This window comes from Carassius auratus, unplaced genomic scaffold (genome assembly GCF_003368295.1).
Source record: "Carassius auratus strain Wakin unplaced genomic scaffold, ASM336829v1 scaf_tig00007209, whole genome shotgun sequence".
NCBI classification, from domain to species: domain Eukaryota; kingdom Metazoa; phylum Chordata; class Actinopteri; order Cypriniformes; family Cyprinidae; genus Carassius; species Carassius auratus.
The window spans coordinates 43,147-61,571 of record NW_020523820.1 but is presented as its reverse complement, the minus strand read 5'-3'; the positions used below and the strand labels follow the sequence as shown (position 1 = coordinate 61,571).

The 18,425-nt window shown below is 31.6% G+C and overlaps 1 protein-coding gene across 3 annotated transcripts; it reads left to right on the top strand.

Moving 5' to 3' along the window:
* Nucleotides 1–1,773: 1,773 nt before the first annotated feature.
* LOC113071350 (E3 ubiquitin-protein ligase Itchy-like) lies at nt 1,774–17,718 on the top strand. Of its 3 annotated transcripts, none has more exons than XM_026244714.1 (24): nt 1,774–2,136; nt 4,011–4,071; nt 4,196–4,337; nt 4,753–4,877; nt 5,986–6,108; nt 6,200–6,248; nt 7,127–7,269; nt 8,058–8,229; nt 8,355–8,450; nt 9,562–9,736; nt 9,810–9,879; nt 9,965–10,049; nt 11,270–11,398; nt 11,521–11,593; nt 12,385–12,456; nt 12,545–12,633; nt 12,731–12,890; nt 12,958–13,091; nt 13,171–13,311; nt 14,219–14,339; nt 14,440–14,544; nt 14,644–14,740; nt 15,895–15,967; nt 16,245–17,718. In XM_026244714.1, exons 2-24 carry the CDS (start codon nt 4,047–4,049, stop codon nt 16,342–16,344), a joined length of 2,499 nt encoding a protein of 832 aa, XP_026100499.1. In that variant the 5' UTR covers nt 1,774–2,136; nt 4,011–4,046; the 3' UTR covers nt 16,345–17,718. The 3 variants fall into 3 exon arrangements, with proteins under 3 accessions (XP_026100499.1, XP_026100501.1, XP_026100500.1); XM_026244716.1 differs by lacking the exon at nt 1,774–2,136 and adding an exon at nt 3,481–3,856; XM_026244715.1 differs by lacking the exon at nt 1,774–2,136 and adding an exon at nt 3,481–3,938.
* Nucleotides 17,719–18,425: the final 707 nt, after the last annotated feature.

Below are 18,425 nucleotides of genomic sequence, written 5' to 3'. Positions count from 1 at the left end.
CACGCCAACATCTTTAAACGAGATGTTCACGAATTTAAGAAGAAGAATATGCACTTTAAGACACTGATATACAAGCAGATCTCGGAACTGTGGTGCTGACAGCAGCACGGCGCTAGTCTTCAGGGCGAATGATGCTGATGCTGAGGAAACCTAGTGAACGCCAAAGAATCGTTCTTTCGACTGAACCGGTTCTTTGAATGATTCGGACGAACTGATTCGAAAAGTGAATCACTGGACTGAAACCTTTGTGGATTTTTGAGTAACTAATTGAGTGAATATATATAGTGCATCCAGACAATATTCAAAGCTCTTCCATTTTTCTACATTTTGTTATATTATAGCCTTATTCCAAAATGGACCAAATTCATTATTTTCCTGAAAATCATACAAACAATAACCCATAAGGACAAAGTGAAAGAAGTTTGTTTAATATCTTTGCAAATTTATGAAACGTTTTTTTTCACCCTATTAACATATGATGTCTTGGCTTATGGTTATAATTTTGGATTTTTAAAATTGTAAAAAAAAAAAAAAATATATATATATATATATATATATATATATATATATATATATATATATATATATATATATATATATATATATATATATATTTTTTTTTTTTTTTTTTTTTTTTTTTTTTTGTGCACTGCTCAACTGAAATGAATCTCCGAGCGAACCGATTCGTGGAAATGATTCAGACTTCAAAGAGCCACCGATGAAGTTCTCGCTGTGTGGCTCCGCCTCCTCGGATGCTGATTGGTCCAGCAACAGCTCAACGCATCACTCCCTTTACTCACTTTTGCCAAGAAAAATCAATTTTTGTTATTTACAGCAATTTCATTAAATGATATGACATGATATGACAACGAATACATAAATAAACATTAAAAATGTAATATTAATTAGAAATGAGTTATAATGAAACCACAGGTCATCTAAGGGCCACAATTCATTGAGAGTCACCTTTGAACTAAAACACATATTCAATGTGTTTGCATGGTATACCAATGTTTTTCAAAACGAGTGACAAATACCATGGTACTCACTGGTAAAAAAAGAAAAAAACCGTGGTGTAATGCACAAAATGTTCATGTAATAATAACTAATTTACTATGTTTTGTTTTATAGTTTTGGGCTGGCTTGCAAAATATCGTGGTATTACGAGGAAATACCATCACTGTGCTATGATTACCAATGTTTTCCAAAAGAAAATACCATGTTACGTACCTGCCCAAACCGACAGCGACACCTCGTGGATAAACAGCCCCTTTTTTTCCAATTTATTTCTGTGAAATATTAGATAATATTATGAAAATCTGGCCATTTATTCCTTTCATTATTACACTTATTTTTTCAACATGCTGTCCCCAGCAGCACATTAATATGCAAATTAGATACAGTGTATAGATAACATTGTGTTAAATGGGCAAACCAGTTTATGGAACTTTTTTTACATACTATATATTGCATAAAGCAAAATGGTATATAAAATCATTATAATATATTTTTTAAAACAAAATTAAGAATCGTCCTTATACAAAGCTAAGAACCTTAAAAATAATTTGTGATTAAAAAATAAATAAAACTCCCGTCGTTTTTGCTTTTTCATTTTATTTTTTCAAAAATTTTACTTTTTAGATATTTTTCTTATGCACTAAACAATGTAATGACATAATGTATATTATTAAAATAGATTTTTCTGGATCTCAGGAGGATATCAGAATGGACGCGCGTCGCGTCGCGTCACGTAACGGCGTCGCGCTGCGCAGTGACGTCACTCTGACATAGCGCCAGCGCTGGCAGCAGATCTGGACGATTGAAATGGAGCAAAGTTTCTTTAAACGACGGGAAGTTGACCTAGGATCCCATTAAAACCGAGATCTAGAAACATTTCCCGCGATAATAACGCGTATAGAGGACAACATGGAAGAAAAACAGCCTTGTTTTGATAAGGCGCTAACGCTAGTTTGTTTGAACGCGTCGTGTTGTGACAGCTCGTTTATTAATGCGCGTAATTTATAATCTGAAAATATGATAAACTATCATTTTCCAAGACATATACATATTTCGTGATTTACTGATTTTTGAAAGCTGCGACATCGTCAGTCAGAAACGCTACGTGACGTCACTTCCGTAAGTACTGTTACAGTATCATAACACAGAAGTATCTTGACTGTCACCTTGATGTGAAAAAAGATGTGCCACGAATTAACAGGGTACTCCAAGAGGCTTGGAAAAGCATGGTATTGTGATATCTGCGGTATAATACTATTGTCATCTAATATACTGTGGTAAAACCACTTTTTACTAAATTTATCCAAAACACCACAGCTGAACAGGGTAAGCATTTACTACCATACATTAATTTGCAGGTTTTATGAAAGCTCATGTTTACAAATGCAAACGAGGCGTTATCTAATTAAAGATTGGTGTATGTGAGTGTAAGTGAGATGTGTATTGGAAATGATCTACAGATGCACTCAAATGTGTATTTTGGATGTTTTTTTTCTTCTAGTCTGAAAGAAGACATGTTATTGAAACAAAATAGAGCAAAATCTCAAAATGTACCAGTGTAGAAGTCGTTCAACAGTTCCTGTGTTAATTTGTGAACTGTTCAAACATTATCGATATATCGATATAAAGTATTTCTCACAAACATTGACTCATCTTCAGGTCATTCTGAATGAGAATTGAATATAGGTCAGAAGTTCCACTGTATGGATGGCTTTTTTTTAATGTCTTTTGTTGTTTTTTTTGACATCTCCAGTAATCCCTAACTTTAATTTGTGAAAGAACAGAAGAACATTTTTCTTTAGTCTTGCACAGAAGAAACAAAGCTGTTTACAGGTGTAGTGATGTGTGGAGGAGGAAATATTGACAGTTTTTTGTTTTGTTTTAGGTGACACTGTTGTGTAAAGATGATCTTAAAACATTTGATCCAGTGTACGATTATTAGGGTTTGGGTTAGAATTAGAAACCTATATCTTTAAAGTGGCTTTAAGTCAACCTGAGACATAAAGGATAGTCCGACTAATTCTTTTATTTTAAATCAGTTTTTATTTTAATTTATTTAATTTAATTTTAAGTTTAAATGTTTGCAGTTTTGTTATTATTAAATTGTTGTTGTTTGTTTTGTTTTATTTAAGTCTTTATATTTTTAATCTATAGTTCATATATATATATATATATATATATATATATATATATATATATGTGTATGTATGTATGTATGTATGTATGTATGTATGTGTGTGTGTGTGTGTATACACATGCACACATATATAATTTATGCATATTTATATTAAACAGACATGTAAAATACTTTATTTACAGAAATAGTTTGTATATATATATATATATATATATATATATATATATATATATATATATATATATATATATATATATATATAATATTATTATTATTATTATTATTATTATTATTATTATTATTATTATTATTTTTATTTATTTATTTATTTTTCAGTTTTAGTTAAAATTATTTAAAATATCAGCCGAGCAAGTACACAAATCTGAACAAAAAAGCTCTTTTTGTTTCCTGGTGAAATTACTTATTGATTGACAACCAGCGTTTGATGTTGACATTTACAGTTTGTCCCAAATCATGCTTGATTTGAAGTTCAGTTTGTTCATCAGTAGAATGTCACTGGGCTTGTTGTTCATCAGCGCTTCCTCTCAGTGCACAGACGGACTCCTGCATCATCAGTAATCTGAACAAGGATTACTCCAGACTTGTGTTGTGAGATTAGCTGTCACCTCAGACATACATCGCACACAGCGCTGGTCAGACATCAGATGTGTCTTTAGTGAAAGACCAGCCAGTAAAAACCATGTGAGAGTGCTTACCATTACATCATATCCTGTTTCGCTCGTAACTGTTCTGCGTTCCAGAAGTCAAATAGGTTGTTGATGAAGTGAGTTGACCTTTTATCTCATCTCATGAGTTTTTGCGATCACGAAACTTAATATTTATTTGTGTATTTCAGATTTGAGTCACAACAAGTGTTTTCAATGGCCACACAATGAAGGCTCAACTTCAGATTACAGGTGAGCTTCACCAAGTTTTTTTTTCTACAAAAGTTTATTGTTTACACAAGTGTTTTTCTATGCGCTCATTGCAATGCAGCATTTGATAGATTATAAAGGGATTATATTTGCCATCTTTTATCAGTTCTGTCCGCTAAGCTTCGGGACAGTAAGAAGAACTGGTTTGGACCCAGTCCTTACGTCGAGGTGTGTGTGGACGGCCAGTCCAAGAAGACGGAGAAATGCACCAACACACACACTCCCAAATGGAAACAGTCTCTCACTGTGTAAGAATGAAATATGAGCTGAAATAAATTACACAACAGATCCAGAATCAATATTAATATTGATTTTATGCATTAGACTAGAAATAAATGTTAATCTGATAAATACTATATTATAATACAATGATTATTAGCTTGTTATTATTTACTTTTAATTGTGTATATTTTCACTCTTTTTTTTGTTATTTTTAAATTTTTAAATATTATTTTTACATTTTATTTCAGTTTTAATAATATTTCAGTTTTATTTAAATTGTTTTCAGAATATTTTTTCATACATTTATTTTATCAAGGCAATATTTAAAATGTAATTTTTTTCATGCATATTTTTTTTCAGCTTCCAATAAAATGTTCATTTGAATAGTTTTATGTTGATGTCGCTGTAACAGCGCTCCTCTGTTGTTCGTGTTGTTTATAGGATCGTCACTCCTTTCAGCAAGTTGGTTTTCCGTGTTTGGAGTCATCAGACCCTTAAATCGGACGTTTTGCTGGGGATGGCCGCTCTGGAGGTCAGCGAGATCTTAAAAGCCAACAATCTGAAGAGTGAGTTTCCATCTTCTCCACCTGTGTGTGAATCTCTTTCAGAGTCAGGCTCTGTAGTGTGTGTTTTATTGCCTCTCTGTGATGGAGAATGGACTCGTTGCACCACACAAAGAGTCTTTTCAGATACTTCGGTCACATGACTCGCAGCTAATGCGAATTACAGAACTGTCTGAGGGCGTTGAGTAGCCCACAACCAGGTTAACGTTTCCTTTTCCTGTGACCTGAAGTGTCACTGTGAGCTTGTTTACCTCGTGAAGCCCATTTAGCTTTCCAGGTCAAACTTCTATCAATAAATATGCTTTAAAGCTTACTTTTATTTAATCAGCTTTTTATTGCTATTCTTGTGATTAAACAAGCTTGGAGACTGATGCCTGATATGTGAGCAAAACATTCTTGTGAATAAATCTTTATTTAAAATAATTATTTGCTTGCTATTATTTACTTTTATACTATTTATTAATATTTTTGAATTTGCTTTTATTTTTTTATTTTATATATTTATTTTTGATATTTTTTTGGCATTTATATTATTTATTTTTTTATATCTTTTAAACTTTTATTTCGGTTTTAGTAATATTTATGTTTTATTTAAACTTTTTTCATAATATTAATTTTTACATTTATTTTAGTTTGAATGCTTTCAGTATTTCAAGGCAATATTTTTTTTACTTTCACTTTCATATTTCACTTTTTTTTAATGCATATTTTATTTCAGCTTCATTTCATTTATGTAAAATTGTAATTTTAATAGTTTTATGAATTAGTTTAATGAAGTTTTATGAAAGCTTCTATGATTAAATATGCTTTAAAAGCTTACTTTTATTTAATCAGATTTTTATTGCTATTCTTGAGGTTAAACTAGTTTGCAGACTGCAGTGATGCCTGATATGTGAGCAAAACGTTCTTGTGAACAAATCATTTAAATCTAGTCATAACTCAAGTCAGAAATGTTTTGAAACAAGATTTTTATTCAGTATTCCCTGGAAATGTCATGGGAATGCATTGATCAGTCAGGATGCTGCTTTTACAGGCTGTTAACCTTCATCTATCGGTTCTGTAAGTAGTGTGTGTGTGTGTGTGTGTGTGTGTGTGTGTGTGTGTGTGTCAGTCTGTGAGGTGGTGCAGACGCTGCAGTTGACTTCAGACCGAGAGATGGTTGGAGATCTGTCCGTGTGTCTCGATGGACTTCAGGTGGATCCCGAGACGTTTGCGTCTGAGGAACAAAAGCACAGTTGAGATCTTCTTTAATCCTTTCTAATAGATTTAGATCCTTTGCTGTTTAAAATAGATATTGATTTTCCTTGGTTTCCCTTCTGTCACAGATGCCGTTGTAAATGGAGAATCCAGACTGAACGGGGATGTGGCAGGAAGGTCAAATATTACTGTAATATGTGTCGAAAGAGCTTGAATCTTTCTTCTTTGCGTTTGTTTGTGTTCTGGGTGAAATTAGATCTCCAGGGAAATATGTTGACTGAGTTTTTTTTTTTTTTTTTTTTTCATTCATTGATACATAATGGCAAAAAAAAAAAAAATATTTAAAATAAAATGCATAAAAGTTATGGCCAGATTATGTAGTGTTAGAAGTGGAAACATAATTTTCATAAATATTTTTATTTACGTTTTAATTTTGGTGATTTTATGTCTGTTAGCATATGTTATTGCATATTAGTTATTAGCAGTTAAATTTCTATTTAACTTCAATCTAGTAATCAGTTTAATTATGTCCAGATTTATTATTGAAGGTTAGCAGATTAATTGTGGTATGTAAAACGTATATAAGGTAATTATATAAATAATGCATATAAAACAGCAGAGTTGTAAATGTAAAAAATTATGCATTTAAAAAAATATATATTTTTTTGTTTGTAGCTTTAAATTATTATAATTTTTTTCATTTTAATGCAGCTTCAAAAAAGGCATAAATTATGGCCAGATTACTGAATATAAATAGTTTAATAATGGAATATAAAAGTGCTTTGTCATGCACAAATACCAGGAATGTTTTTTTGTAAAATTATTTATTTAGCTATTAACTATTCTTATTCAAATGTATTTCATATTATTCGGATGCATACACATTATGGCAAGATTTTTGAATGCTAGCATTTCAGTTATGGAATATAAAGCTTATATTTCATGCACAGAGAACAGAAATATAAAAAAGTGTTTATTTTTAGCTTTTAAGTGCGTGACCCATGTCTTTGCACAAACTGAATTTGCACATTTGAATCTGTTCTCTGTTGGTCTAGACGAGACTCGTCCCCATGCAGTGACATCACCGATGAAGCACCGCTGACCAATGGTCATGCAGTCCAAAATACGGGGTCTGCCTCTCTGAGACCCCCCCGACCAGCTCGCCCCCTGCGGCCACACAAACCTACTTCCTCCACAGGTAAGAGCATTAGCATTAGCATTAGCAGCATGTGTTTTCAAACCATTCGTGTTTGGACTTAAAACTTCTTCGGCTGCAAGTCAATTTCCAATATTTGTATAATTTTCTAGTGTAATTTTCATGTTTCGCACAATAGAGCATTATGTTTAGAAAGCATGCAAAATGTCAAATTAAAGTGAGTTAAGACTTCCCATCAAACTGCATCTCATGCTTTTAAATGCAAAAAAGACTCTGTGTGATAGGCTTTCATCTCTTTTATGCATACATGATGCTGTTTTTTTTAACTTGTTTAAGCCCTTTAATTAATTATATTTGGTTTATAAACTTTGTTCACAGATTGTCATGTTATTTTATTGCTTTAATAAGTGTGCATTAGGAATATTTGGCGCGTTGCGCCCCCTTGTGGCTAAAACCATTCTCCTCCGAACTGAAACGATGTCTTTTAAATTTAATTAAATTCCAATATTGATTATATTTAAGTGCAAAAAAATCCAATTTATTTTTTAGCCATTTTGACAGTATTTACATGATTGATGATTGTCTGCAGTGATCTGACTGAACGGATAAAGACCAGAATTTAATTTGTTTAGGCTATTTTATCTACAGCTTGTTAAGTTTCCTTCTCGATACAAGTTTAAACAGCAATCTGGCATGAAACAGGAACAGCTCGGATGTCCAGATTTGGAAGTGGCCCAGATCAGATGCTAAAAAAACAGATCTTGTGTTGATTTTTGTCAGATATGTGTATCTGTGTGAGAAATTGCAAGGCAAAGCTGCTTGTTTTTTAGCGTCCTCTGCCGGCTCGAGTCCCACTCACAGCAGCAGCGCTCCCAGTCCAGAAACATCTCCACGGCTGTGTGTGAACGGAGAAACCGAGGGTCAGGGGTCAAACCAGGCGCCGAGGGCCAGTCCAACGCCCCCCAGAGCTCCTCTGATCACTAACGGCCCTCTTCCTCCTGGGTACATGATGTAATTACTATCACGTCCCAATGATGTCTGAACATCTGGATGCTGCTGAATGTCAGGATGTGTGTATGGATCTAGTCTGATGTCTTTTCTGTCTGTGTCTTGGTTAATCTGTGTAGCTGGGAGCAGAGAGTGGATCAGAACGGCCGCGTTTACTTCGTGGATCACATTGAGAAAAGAACCACATGGGAAAGACCAGAACCGCTGCCCCCTGGGTAACCACTTTATTTTTAGTTTTACAGATTCATTCGCTGCTTAATATGTGACCCTCGAGCACACAACCAGTCTTAAGTGTTTTTTTATTTCGAAATGGGTTTTATGCATCATCTGAAAGCTGAATAAATCTTCTTTTCGTTGATGTGTGGTTTGTTAGGATCGGATCATATTTGGTGAATCTGAGGGAGCAAAAAAATCTAAATATTGAGAAAATCATCTTTAAAGTTGTCCAAATGAATTCTTAGCAATGCATATTACTAATTAAGAAATAAGTTTTGATGTATTTACGGTAGGAAATTGACTAAATATCTTCTAGGAACATTTTTACTTAATCTTTACTTAATATCCCAATGATTTTTGGCATAAAAGAGAAATGTATAATTTTGACTCATGCAATGTATTGTTGTGACTCATGCACGTCTATGTTTTATTTGCATATTAAATATAAAGAGTGAACAGTATGTATTAATTAAATGATCTGAATAATTGCTCTAACTGTGTGTAAAACATCAGATACAGCATTTAAGAGCACTTTCAATTCATTCATTTAAAGTTTTTGTACTTTTATTATTTATTATTTTATTTATTTATTATTCTTTAATTAAAGGGTTTATGTTTTCTGACCTTTTGCCTGAATTCTATGCATGAAAGATATTTATTGCAATCATAATAAGATTAATACTAACAATAGCAATAATAATTATTTGTGTTTAAAATAATAATAATAATAATAATAATAATGATTATAGCAATTGCGATTTTTTTTTTGTTTTCAGCAATCATCATCAAAAATGATTATTGTTAATATTTTAATTAATAATATTAATAATAAGAAATATAATAATGACACATTTTTATATAATTGTTTAATAAGTGTTTTTTTTTTTAATTCTCCAACATGTGACCTTTTTAGATAAATAAATGCTAAAAAGATAAATGCTAAATACTGAAATATGAATAATAATCATATAATAGTCATAATTATTATTGTTGTTGTCATCATCAATTATCTTAAAAAATACTACTACTACTACTAAGTGTTATGATGATTGTTATTTAAAAGGTATTGTAAATGTAAAGTTGTTTGAAGCTGTAGTGTGTGTGTTGTAGCTGGGAGCGTCGTCTGGACCCGATGGGACGTGTGTATTACGTGGATCATATGAACAGAACCACCACGTGGCAGAGACCCACGCTGGAGTCGGTGAGAAACTATGAGGAGTGGCAGAACCAGCGCAGTCAGCTGCAGGGAGCCATGCAGCGCTTCAACCAGAGGTTCATCTACGGAGTGAGTGATGCATCACTAAAGAGAACCACTCTCTTCAGGCTGCTCTGTAACCCGAGCTCTCTCGTCTCTTCAGCTGCAGGAACAGCTCGCGCCGACAGCTAGTAACGAGATTGATCCTCTGGGTCCTCTGCCGCCGGGATGGGGTGAGTCTGCGCTCTCTCATTTAATAAATCACTGCTCACGCTGTCTGTTCCTGAACCTGTGTGTGTCTGCTTGCTTGGTCCACAGAGAAACGGACGGACAGTAATCGGAGGATGTATTTTGTTCACCATCCAACGAGATCCACACAGTGGGAAGACCCTCGAACACAAGGGTGCGAACCAGCCACAAACTATCCACTGCCAGTGTTTTATATATATATATATATATCTATATATCTATATCTATATATATATATATATATATATATATATATATATATATATATATATCTATATATATATATATATATATAGATAGATATAGATATATATATCTATATATATATATAGATATATATATATCTATATATATATATAGATATAATATAGATATAGATATATATATATATATATATATATATATATATATATATATATATATCTATATATATATAGATATATATATAGATATAGATATATATATATATATATATATATATATATATATATATATATATATATATATATATATATATATATATATATATAGATAGATATATAGATATATACAGCTTTTTAAAAATGTTATATTTTCCTTTTCTTCTTTTTTTCTTTTGTCATTTTTTTTCTATTTTAGTTTTATTTTATTTTTTTAAGTTACTTTTTTGTCATTTTATGCATTTGGTATTTTCACTTCTATTTTAGTTGTATTCTTGTTTTTATTTATTTCTTCATTTAAGTTAAAAAAAATATATATTATATGCACTTTTGTCATTTTTGTTTGGGATATTTATTTATTTTCTATTTATTTGTATTTTTAATATATATGTTTATTTTTTATTTTTTTATTTTAAGCACTATTTTTATTTTCGTTTTGGAATATATTTTTCCATTTCCATTTATTTCCCTGTAATTTTTTTCCATTTCTATTTTAGTCTTATTTTTTTTATTACATTTTTTTTTTATTTAAGGAAAAAAATCTTAATTTTATGCATTCGTCATTTTTGTTTGGGATATTTTTTTCATTTCTATTTTATTTTATATATATATATATTAGTATTTATATTTTTTTTAAGTTCAAACAAATTGTAATTTAAATGCACTTTTGTCTTTTTTTTGTTAATTTTTTTAATTTTAGATATTTTTTTAGTTTTAATTTATTTCCATATAATATTTTTTTTAGTTAATCACCAAAGCAACATTTCTCATTTTTGTTCATGTTTTCATCTAGTATTTATATTTTATTTTATTTCAGCTTAATTTTAAATAACACAATATTTTGTAATACTCTCAGTTCACTAGAATAACCCTGAATTGTCTCCCTACCGTATGAATATAATTTCTTTAACGTGCAGTCTTATGTTTGTTAAGACACATTGTTTCGGTGTGTCAGGTTGTTGAATGAGAAGCCTTTGCCGGAGGGTTGGGAGATGAGGTTCACAGTGGACGGGATTCCTTATTTCGTCGATCACAGCAGGCGAACCACGACATACATCGATCCCCGTACAGGAAAATCCTCCCTGTCAGTCCTTTTAACAGCTTGATATATATGTGGCACTCTCAGATGCACACATTGAAAATGCCATACGTGAACACATAAGTGTACTGCAGCGCTTGTTTTAATGTTTCTGTTTGACCCTGCAGTGAGAACGGCCCTCAGATCACATACGTACGAGACTTTAAAGCCAAAGTGCAGTATTTCCGCTTCTGGTGTCAGGTACGAGCTCACATACATAAATGCTCAGGAACATACAGTTATTAGTTGCTTTGCCACTATTTTCATTAAACTTCTGATCAAAACTGGCTGTTTTTCTTTCGTTAGACTTGTAAACGATTCATTTCTATAGTCAGTGTTTAAAATGTTTCTTTCAGCAAAAAACTGAATAAATATTTTTTATTTTTTTATTTTGTCATTTTTGTGAGTTTTTTTCTATTGTAGTTTTATTTTATTTTTTTTAAGTTACTGTTTTTGTCATTTTATGCACTTTATATTTTGTTTGGGATATATTTTTTTACTTTTATTTTTGTATTTACTTATTTTTTAATTTAAGTTAAAAAAAAATATTATATGCACTTTCATCATTGTTGTTTGGGATATTTATTTCATTTCTATTTTTTTTTTTTATATATATATATGTTTAATTTTTTTTATTAAAAAAAACAACTGAACAAATATATTTTAATGGCTTTTAATTGTTTTTTTTTTTGAGGAATTGTCAGTGAAAATTCATGTTTAAAAATTCTTATTTTTTATATTAATGTATTATATATAATTAATAATAACAACGATTAATTTTAGTATAATGAATAATTTATCATCAATTGTTTTTAGGTGCGATAAAAGTGATTTTGTTTTGAAAGTATTCATAAGCATTTAAAAAAAGGCATGTATTTGATCTGTTTAAAGATGAGTAACGTAAAAGGCTCATGGAAATATTACCAAAGCAAACAAAAAGGTTTTTGCATGTGTGATATATTATGTAATAAAATCTATTTTTAATACCGAAGCAACTAGCAATGCCTCAGCACATAAAGATCCACGTCAGCCGCAAAACGCTGTTCGAGGACTCGTTTCAGCAGGTGATTAACTCTTCTAGCTTCATATCTGACAAGAAGTTAAGGAAGATGCAGACAGAAGTTAAAGGAGCTTGTGAATGCATTTGTGTAGATTATGAGTAGCCATCCGCAAGATCTGAGACGGAGACTGTGGATTATTTTCCCCGGGGAGGAGGGGCTTGACTATGGAGGCGTGGCCAGGTACATTGCATCATCTACAGGAAGTGATGACTTGAGTTGATGCACACACACACACACACACACACACACACACAATAATGTTGTGTTTATGTCTCAGGGAGTGGTTCTTCCTGCTGTCTCACGAGGTCTTGAACCCCATGTACTGTCTGTTCGAGTACGCCGGCAAAGACAACTACTGCCTGCAGATAAACCCCGCCTCCTTCATTAACCCCGACCACCTCAAATACTTCAAGTTCATTGGCCGGTTCATCGCTATGGTACGACTGACCTCTGAAGTGTCTTAGTCTGAGATGCATTGAACTCTATCTGTTCTCTCTCACACAGGCTCTGTTTCACGGGAAGTTCATCGACACGGGCTTCTCTTTGCCTTTTTATAAACGCATCCTGAACAAACCTCTGGCTCTGAAAGACCTGGAGTCCATCGACCCGGAGTTTTACAACTCGCTCATCTGGATCAAGTGAGGAGGAGTTTAATAGTGAGGGATTGGGGATCTGAATCACTGGGAAATTGAAGCATCATTATTCCCTTTTCCGTAGGGATAATAATGTAGAGGACTGTGGCCTGGAGATGTTTTTCTCTGTGGATAAGGAGATTTTGGGAGAAGTCACCACACATGAACTCAAACCTGATGGAGGAAACATTCAGGTGACGGAGGAAAATAAAGAGGAGTATATCAGGTAAATCTCTCTCTTATACAGCACAGATAAATGTTCTAAAATAACATTTAGAATTATTATTTATATAATTGTATAATAAATATATATAAAAAAATGTATTATACACATTTTTATATATAAATTAGTTATCAATATGTCTAATTATTTTATGCATAATTATATATATATATATATATATATATATATATATATATATATATATAAACATGTATTATTTTTATGACTAATTAGTTAATAAGTATTTTTAATTATTGTTATATATAATTTAGATTTATATTATAATAAAATATTTTGTAGGCTTACAAAGTTAGTATATCAGCTATTACATTTATTACAAAATTTATGACATATTTAATTATTATTTCTATAATTATAAATAAAAATAATTTATAATATTTCTAACTTTTTATACATAATATATACTTATATTATAATAATTAAAAATATTTTGTATATTAACAAAGTTAGCTTATATATATATATATATATATATATATATATATATATATATATATATATATATTATTTTTTATTCTAGTTAGTTATATTTCAAATTATTGTTATATATAATATATATTTGTATTAAAATAATTAAAAATATTTTGTAGGTTTAAAAAGAAAGTTAGCTGCTATATATAAATAGAAAGAGAGAAAAAGAGACACATAGGTATATATCGATATAAACGTACATTTATTACATACAATAATGACATCGAATAATTATATAAAATGTTAAAGTATAATATATATAATTTATAATTATCAGAATAAATATATTCAAACAAATAAATGATAATATGTTAATATTATGTCAAATATATATTTTTTTATTTACAAAAAAGCCTCTAGGACTCTATCTAATAAAATATTCTAAAGATTGATTAATTGTTAAAAAATTCATCCATAGGTTGGTGGCTGAGTGGAGGTTGTCTCGAGGGGTCGAGGAACAGACTCAGGCGTTTCTCGAGGGCTTTAATGAAGTCTTGCCGCAGCAGTACCTGCAATACTTTGATGCCAAAGAGCTGGAGGTACAAACCACACTTCATAACATCCACAGGCTTTCCTCTGACCTCCATCTGTGTGCTGTTTATACCAGGTGTGAGTGACCGCGTGTGTTTTGTGCTGTAGGTGATGCTGTGTGGGATGCAGGAGATCGATCTGGGCGACTGGCAGAGGAACACCATCTACAGACACTACGCTCGCAGCAGCAAACAGATCGTCTGGTTCTGGCAGGTCAGACTGCTCATCTCAGTAAACCCAGACCTTCACAGATGTGGAGATCCTGTCAGATTGGTATCGGAGATGCATCATCTTTTATCTGTCTGTGTTTAGTTTGTGAAGGAGATGGACAACGAGAAGCGAATGCGTCTGCTGCAGTTTGTGACCGGCACGTGTCGACTTCCTGTCGGGGGATTCGCTGACCTCATGGGTAAGGGTCAAAGTTTGACAGTGTCATGCTAAATCACTGGGATTAAAATTACTTTAATCTAGTATCTTTCTGTTCTGATCCAGGTTCTCTATATATATATATATTTGTTTTTGCATAATATATGTGTTTTGTGTATATTTATTATGTATATATCAATACACTTACTGTACATGCAGTATATATATATATATATATATATATATATATATATATATATCATTTTTTACAAATATTTTTCTGAAATATATACACGTATTTGTGTATATCGATTTAGTAAATAAACACAGTAGATATATATAAATTATGTAAACAAAAACGTTTATTTTGTATGCAATTAATCATGATTAATTGTTTGACAGCACTCTATATATATATATATATATATATATATATATATATATATAAAATTTAGACAATATTTCCAACAAATTGGCAAGGAACTAAAATACTAAAATAACCAAAACTAAAATAAAAAAAAATAATGAAAATATATAGCCCTATAAAATATCTCTGAAATATGTAGGCATGTAAAACAAATAAAAATAATGATTAAAAAAATGCAAAAACCACCAACTAAATGACTAAACCCAAATGGGAAGTAAATAAAACATAAAAAGTAATTTTAAATATTTATAAAAAATATAATTCTGTCTTTGATATTTAACCCCTCGCTTTTAGCTTAAGCTTAGTCTCTGACTAAAAAGTAAATCTGAGCTAATTCAACTGAAAGAAACTTGCACTGATTGATCTTGAATTATATCAGTGGCTTTTTTTAGTCTCCAGATGCACAGCTGTGATGCTTTCTGTCTAAGGCACGTTTACACAAATTACTTCAAAACATTACCTAATTGAACTGTGGCCTAATCTTGGTTTAAGATAAACCTCGTCTGTGAAACCAGGCCAACATGTTTGAATAAACATAAAATAAACTTGAAAATAGAAAATTATAAACATTTTCTGCATATCATTTAACCAATAATTAACATTATCAAACCTTTTTACTTAAATTATTTAATTTTATTATTTGCACTTACAATCTTTGGGGAACTTTTTATTCATGTATGGAAGCACACAAACACAGCTGAATGCATGCACAGATTACTGGTTTAAATGCAGTTCTTGTGTTTTAAGAAGCTATGTTGTGATTTCTGTAGGGAGCAATGGGCCGCAGAAGTTCTGTATTGAGAAAGTGGGAAAAGAAAACTGGCTGCCCAGGAGCCACACATGGTAAGATCAGAAATCATGTTTGATTCTGTACACTATGTGTGAGAACAGGTCTTAGTGAGAGCTGTACAGTCATAAGAAATAAGCTTTTAAATCATGCATATGGAAATGTTATTAAGCAGATGTTACCTGGTTTGAAAGATGGTTTTGCATCAGTCAAGGAAAATGAGCAGTGTGCAATTCATTGACTTCTGCAGACCTCCTCAAAATGAAAAGCAAGATGAAAATCAAGCTCTAAACACAGCTTTGAAAGTGTTTCTTTGATTTCTCGCCCCACCAGCTTCAACCGTCTGGATCTGCCGCCCTATAAAAGCTACGAGCAGTTAAAGGAGAAGCTGCTGTTCGCCATCGAGGAAACAGAAGGCTTTGGTCAGGAGTGAAGCATGCACACTTTACACCCACTGCTGACACGAGTGAGGATCTCTCTAAATCCATCCTCTTCTGATTTAACATGATGGATGCACAGCGATGCAGCGGTCCTCGGCTCACTCTATGCACACCCTCGTATTATTAACCTGTTCATGACTGCCGCCACTCTCTACTGTCGTAATGCACATGCTAATGAGTTTTCCATGGTATGTGTCCGAATGAGTCTCATCTGTTTCAGAGCTTCGGATCTGTACCTTCACACAAACATGGGTTTGCCAGTTGAAAAGGTTGCACTTTATTAGTGAGTTGCTAAAATGAAACATGCAACAGGTCATATTTCACCTCCAAATCAAGAGTGTAGGAAATATTATTTTGCATGTAGAAAATGAATAGTTTTTACATTATTTTCATGAATATCAAGCACATGTTCCCTTCAAATTAACTTGTGCAAGAAAATCAAATTCTCTGCTAAAAAAATAAAAACAATTAATGAAGTATGGGCTTTATGTTCTTCATGCAAAATATAATTTCTTTTGATTGTGTGTGTGTGTGTGTGTGTTTGTGTTGGTTTAATTCCTTACTATCAGACTGATATATTTCAAATGTTTATTTATTTTAATTTTGATGATTATAACTGACAACTAAGTACAACCCAAATTCAGTGTCTCATAAAATTAGGATATAACTTAAGACCAATACAAAGAAAGGATTTTTAGAAATCTTGGCCGACTAAAAAGTATGAGCATGTACAGCACACACACACACACACACATATATGCACATATGGTTGGACAAACATAAAGCAATAGCCCAAAAATGTCATCTAATGCGATCAGATCTGCCTTTTATACCTTTAATGTAAAAAAAAAAAATCACAATATTTGTGGGTCGTATTAGTGCAAAACTAAAAATGTGCTTTATTTTGAGAAACATTAGGTCTGTGTGTGTTTTTGTGATGCTACAGCATTCGGTTGACATCATTTGAGGACTGAAATCATGCATATTCTGTTTATTTCAAAGATTTCGCTGCTTATTCAGTTGCAAAACACAAAACCAGGACTGTCAATACCAGTAAGTTACGGTTATAGAAGTGGGACAGATTGGGATGTTTTTCTTGGTCTTGCTGCAGGCACTTTATTTTAGCTCATCTTTTCTAATTAGGAGATCGTTTGGATTTAAAGTGAAGGAAAGTGTCCAGCGAAACGCCTCTCATCTGATGATGTTACATCTTTATTTTTTTCTAAACGCTGTAAATCATGTAACAATTACAACATATTAACATCAGTTAGGATTTGAATTATATTTATTTTTCTTAAGTGAATGTGTACAGTTGGATGATTAATATAAAAATACCAATTTATTCTCCGCTGAAGGAATAAAAAAAATCTTTAAAAAAAACGTGTTGCTTCTTTTATTCTCGTTTATTGTGTAAATGAAAGATTACCAGGTTGCCAAAGTATTTTTTTCTAAATATAAAAGTGATGCATGCTTTTGAACACGTTTTGATGAAAGGACAAAAAAAAAGCATTAGATTCTGTTACATTAGATTTACTTTTATTCAGGGAAAAAACACAATTAATAAATCTATAAAAAGGCTTGCAATGGAAATAATAAAGTAGTATAATAATAAATAATACTAATAAACCGATAACAGTAAAGTACCTTTATTATTGTTAAATACATATAATACTGAGTGTTCCTTTACGAGCAATTATTCTTTTTTGGTGAAAAGAGACAATAGGCTAATATTTAATTAATGAATAGTAATATTTTTATATGCGTGTATATATTTCAGAAAATTGTATTTGTGTATATATATATATATATATATATATATATATATATATATATATATATATATATATATATATATATATACATACAGGGGCGGATCTACCCCTGCTGCCACCCAAGTTGGCAGCAACAAATTAAAGGTTATGGCCAATTTGAAAATTTATGAGCGCGAATCTTTCGTGATTCGTGATCCCGCTCCGAACTCGCGAACTGATTCAAATAATTCACGAACCCGCTCCGAACTCCCAAACTGACTCAAATGATTCGCGATCCCGCTTTGAACTCCCGAACTGACTCA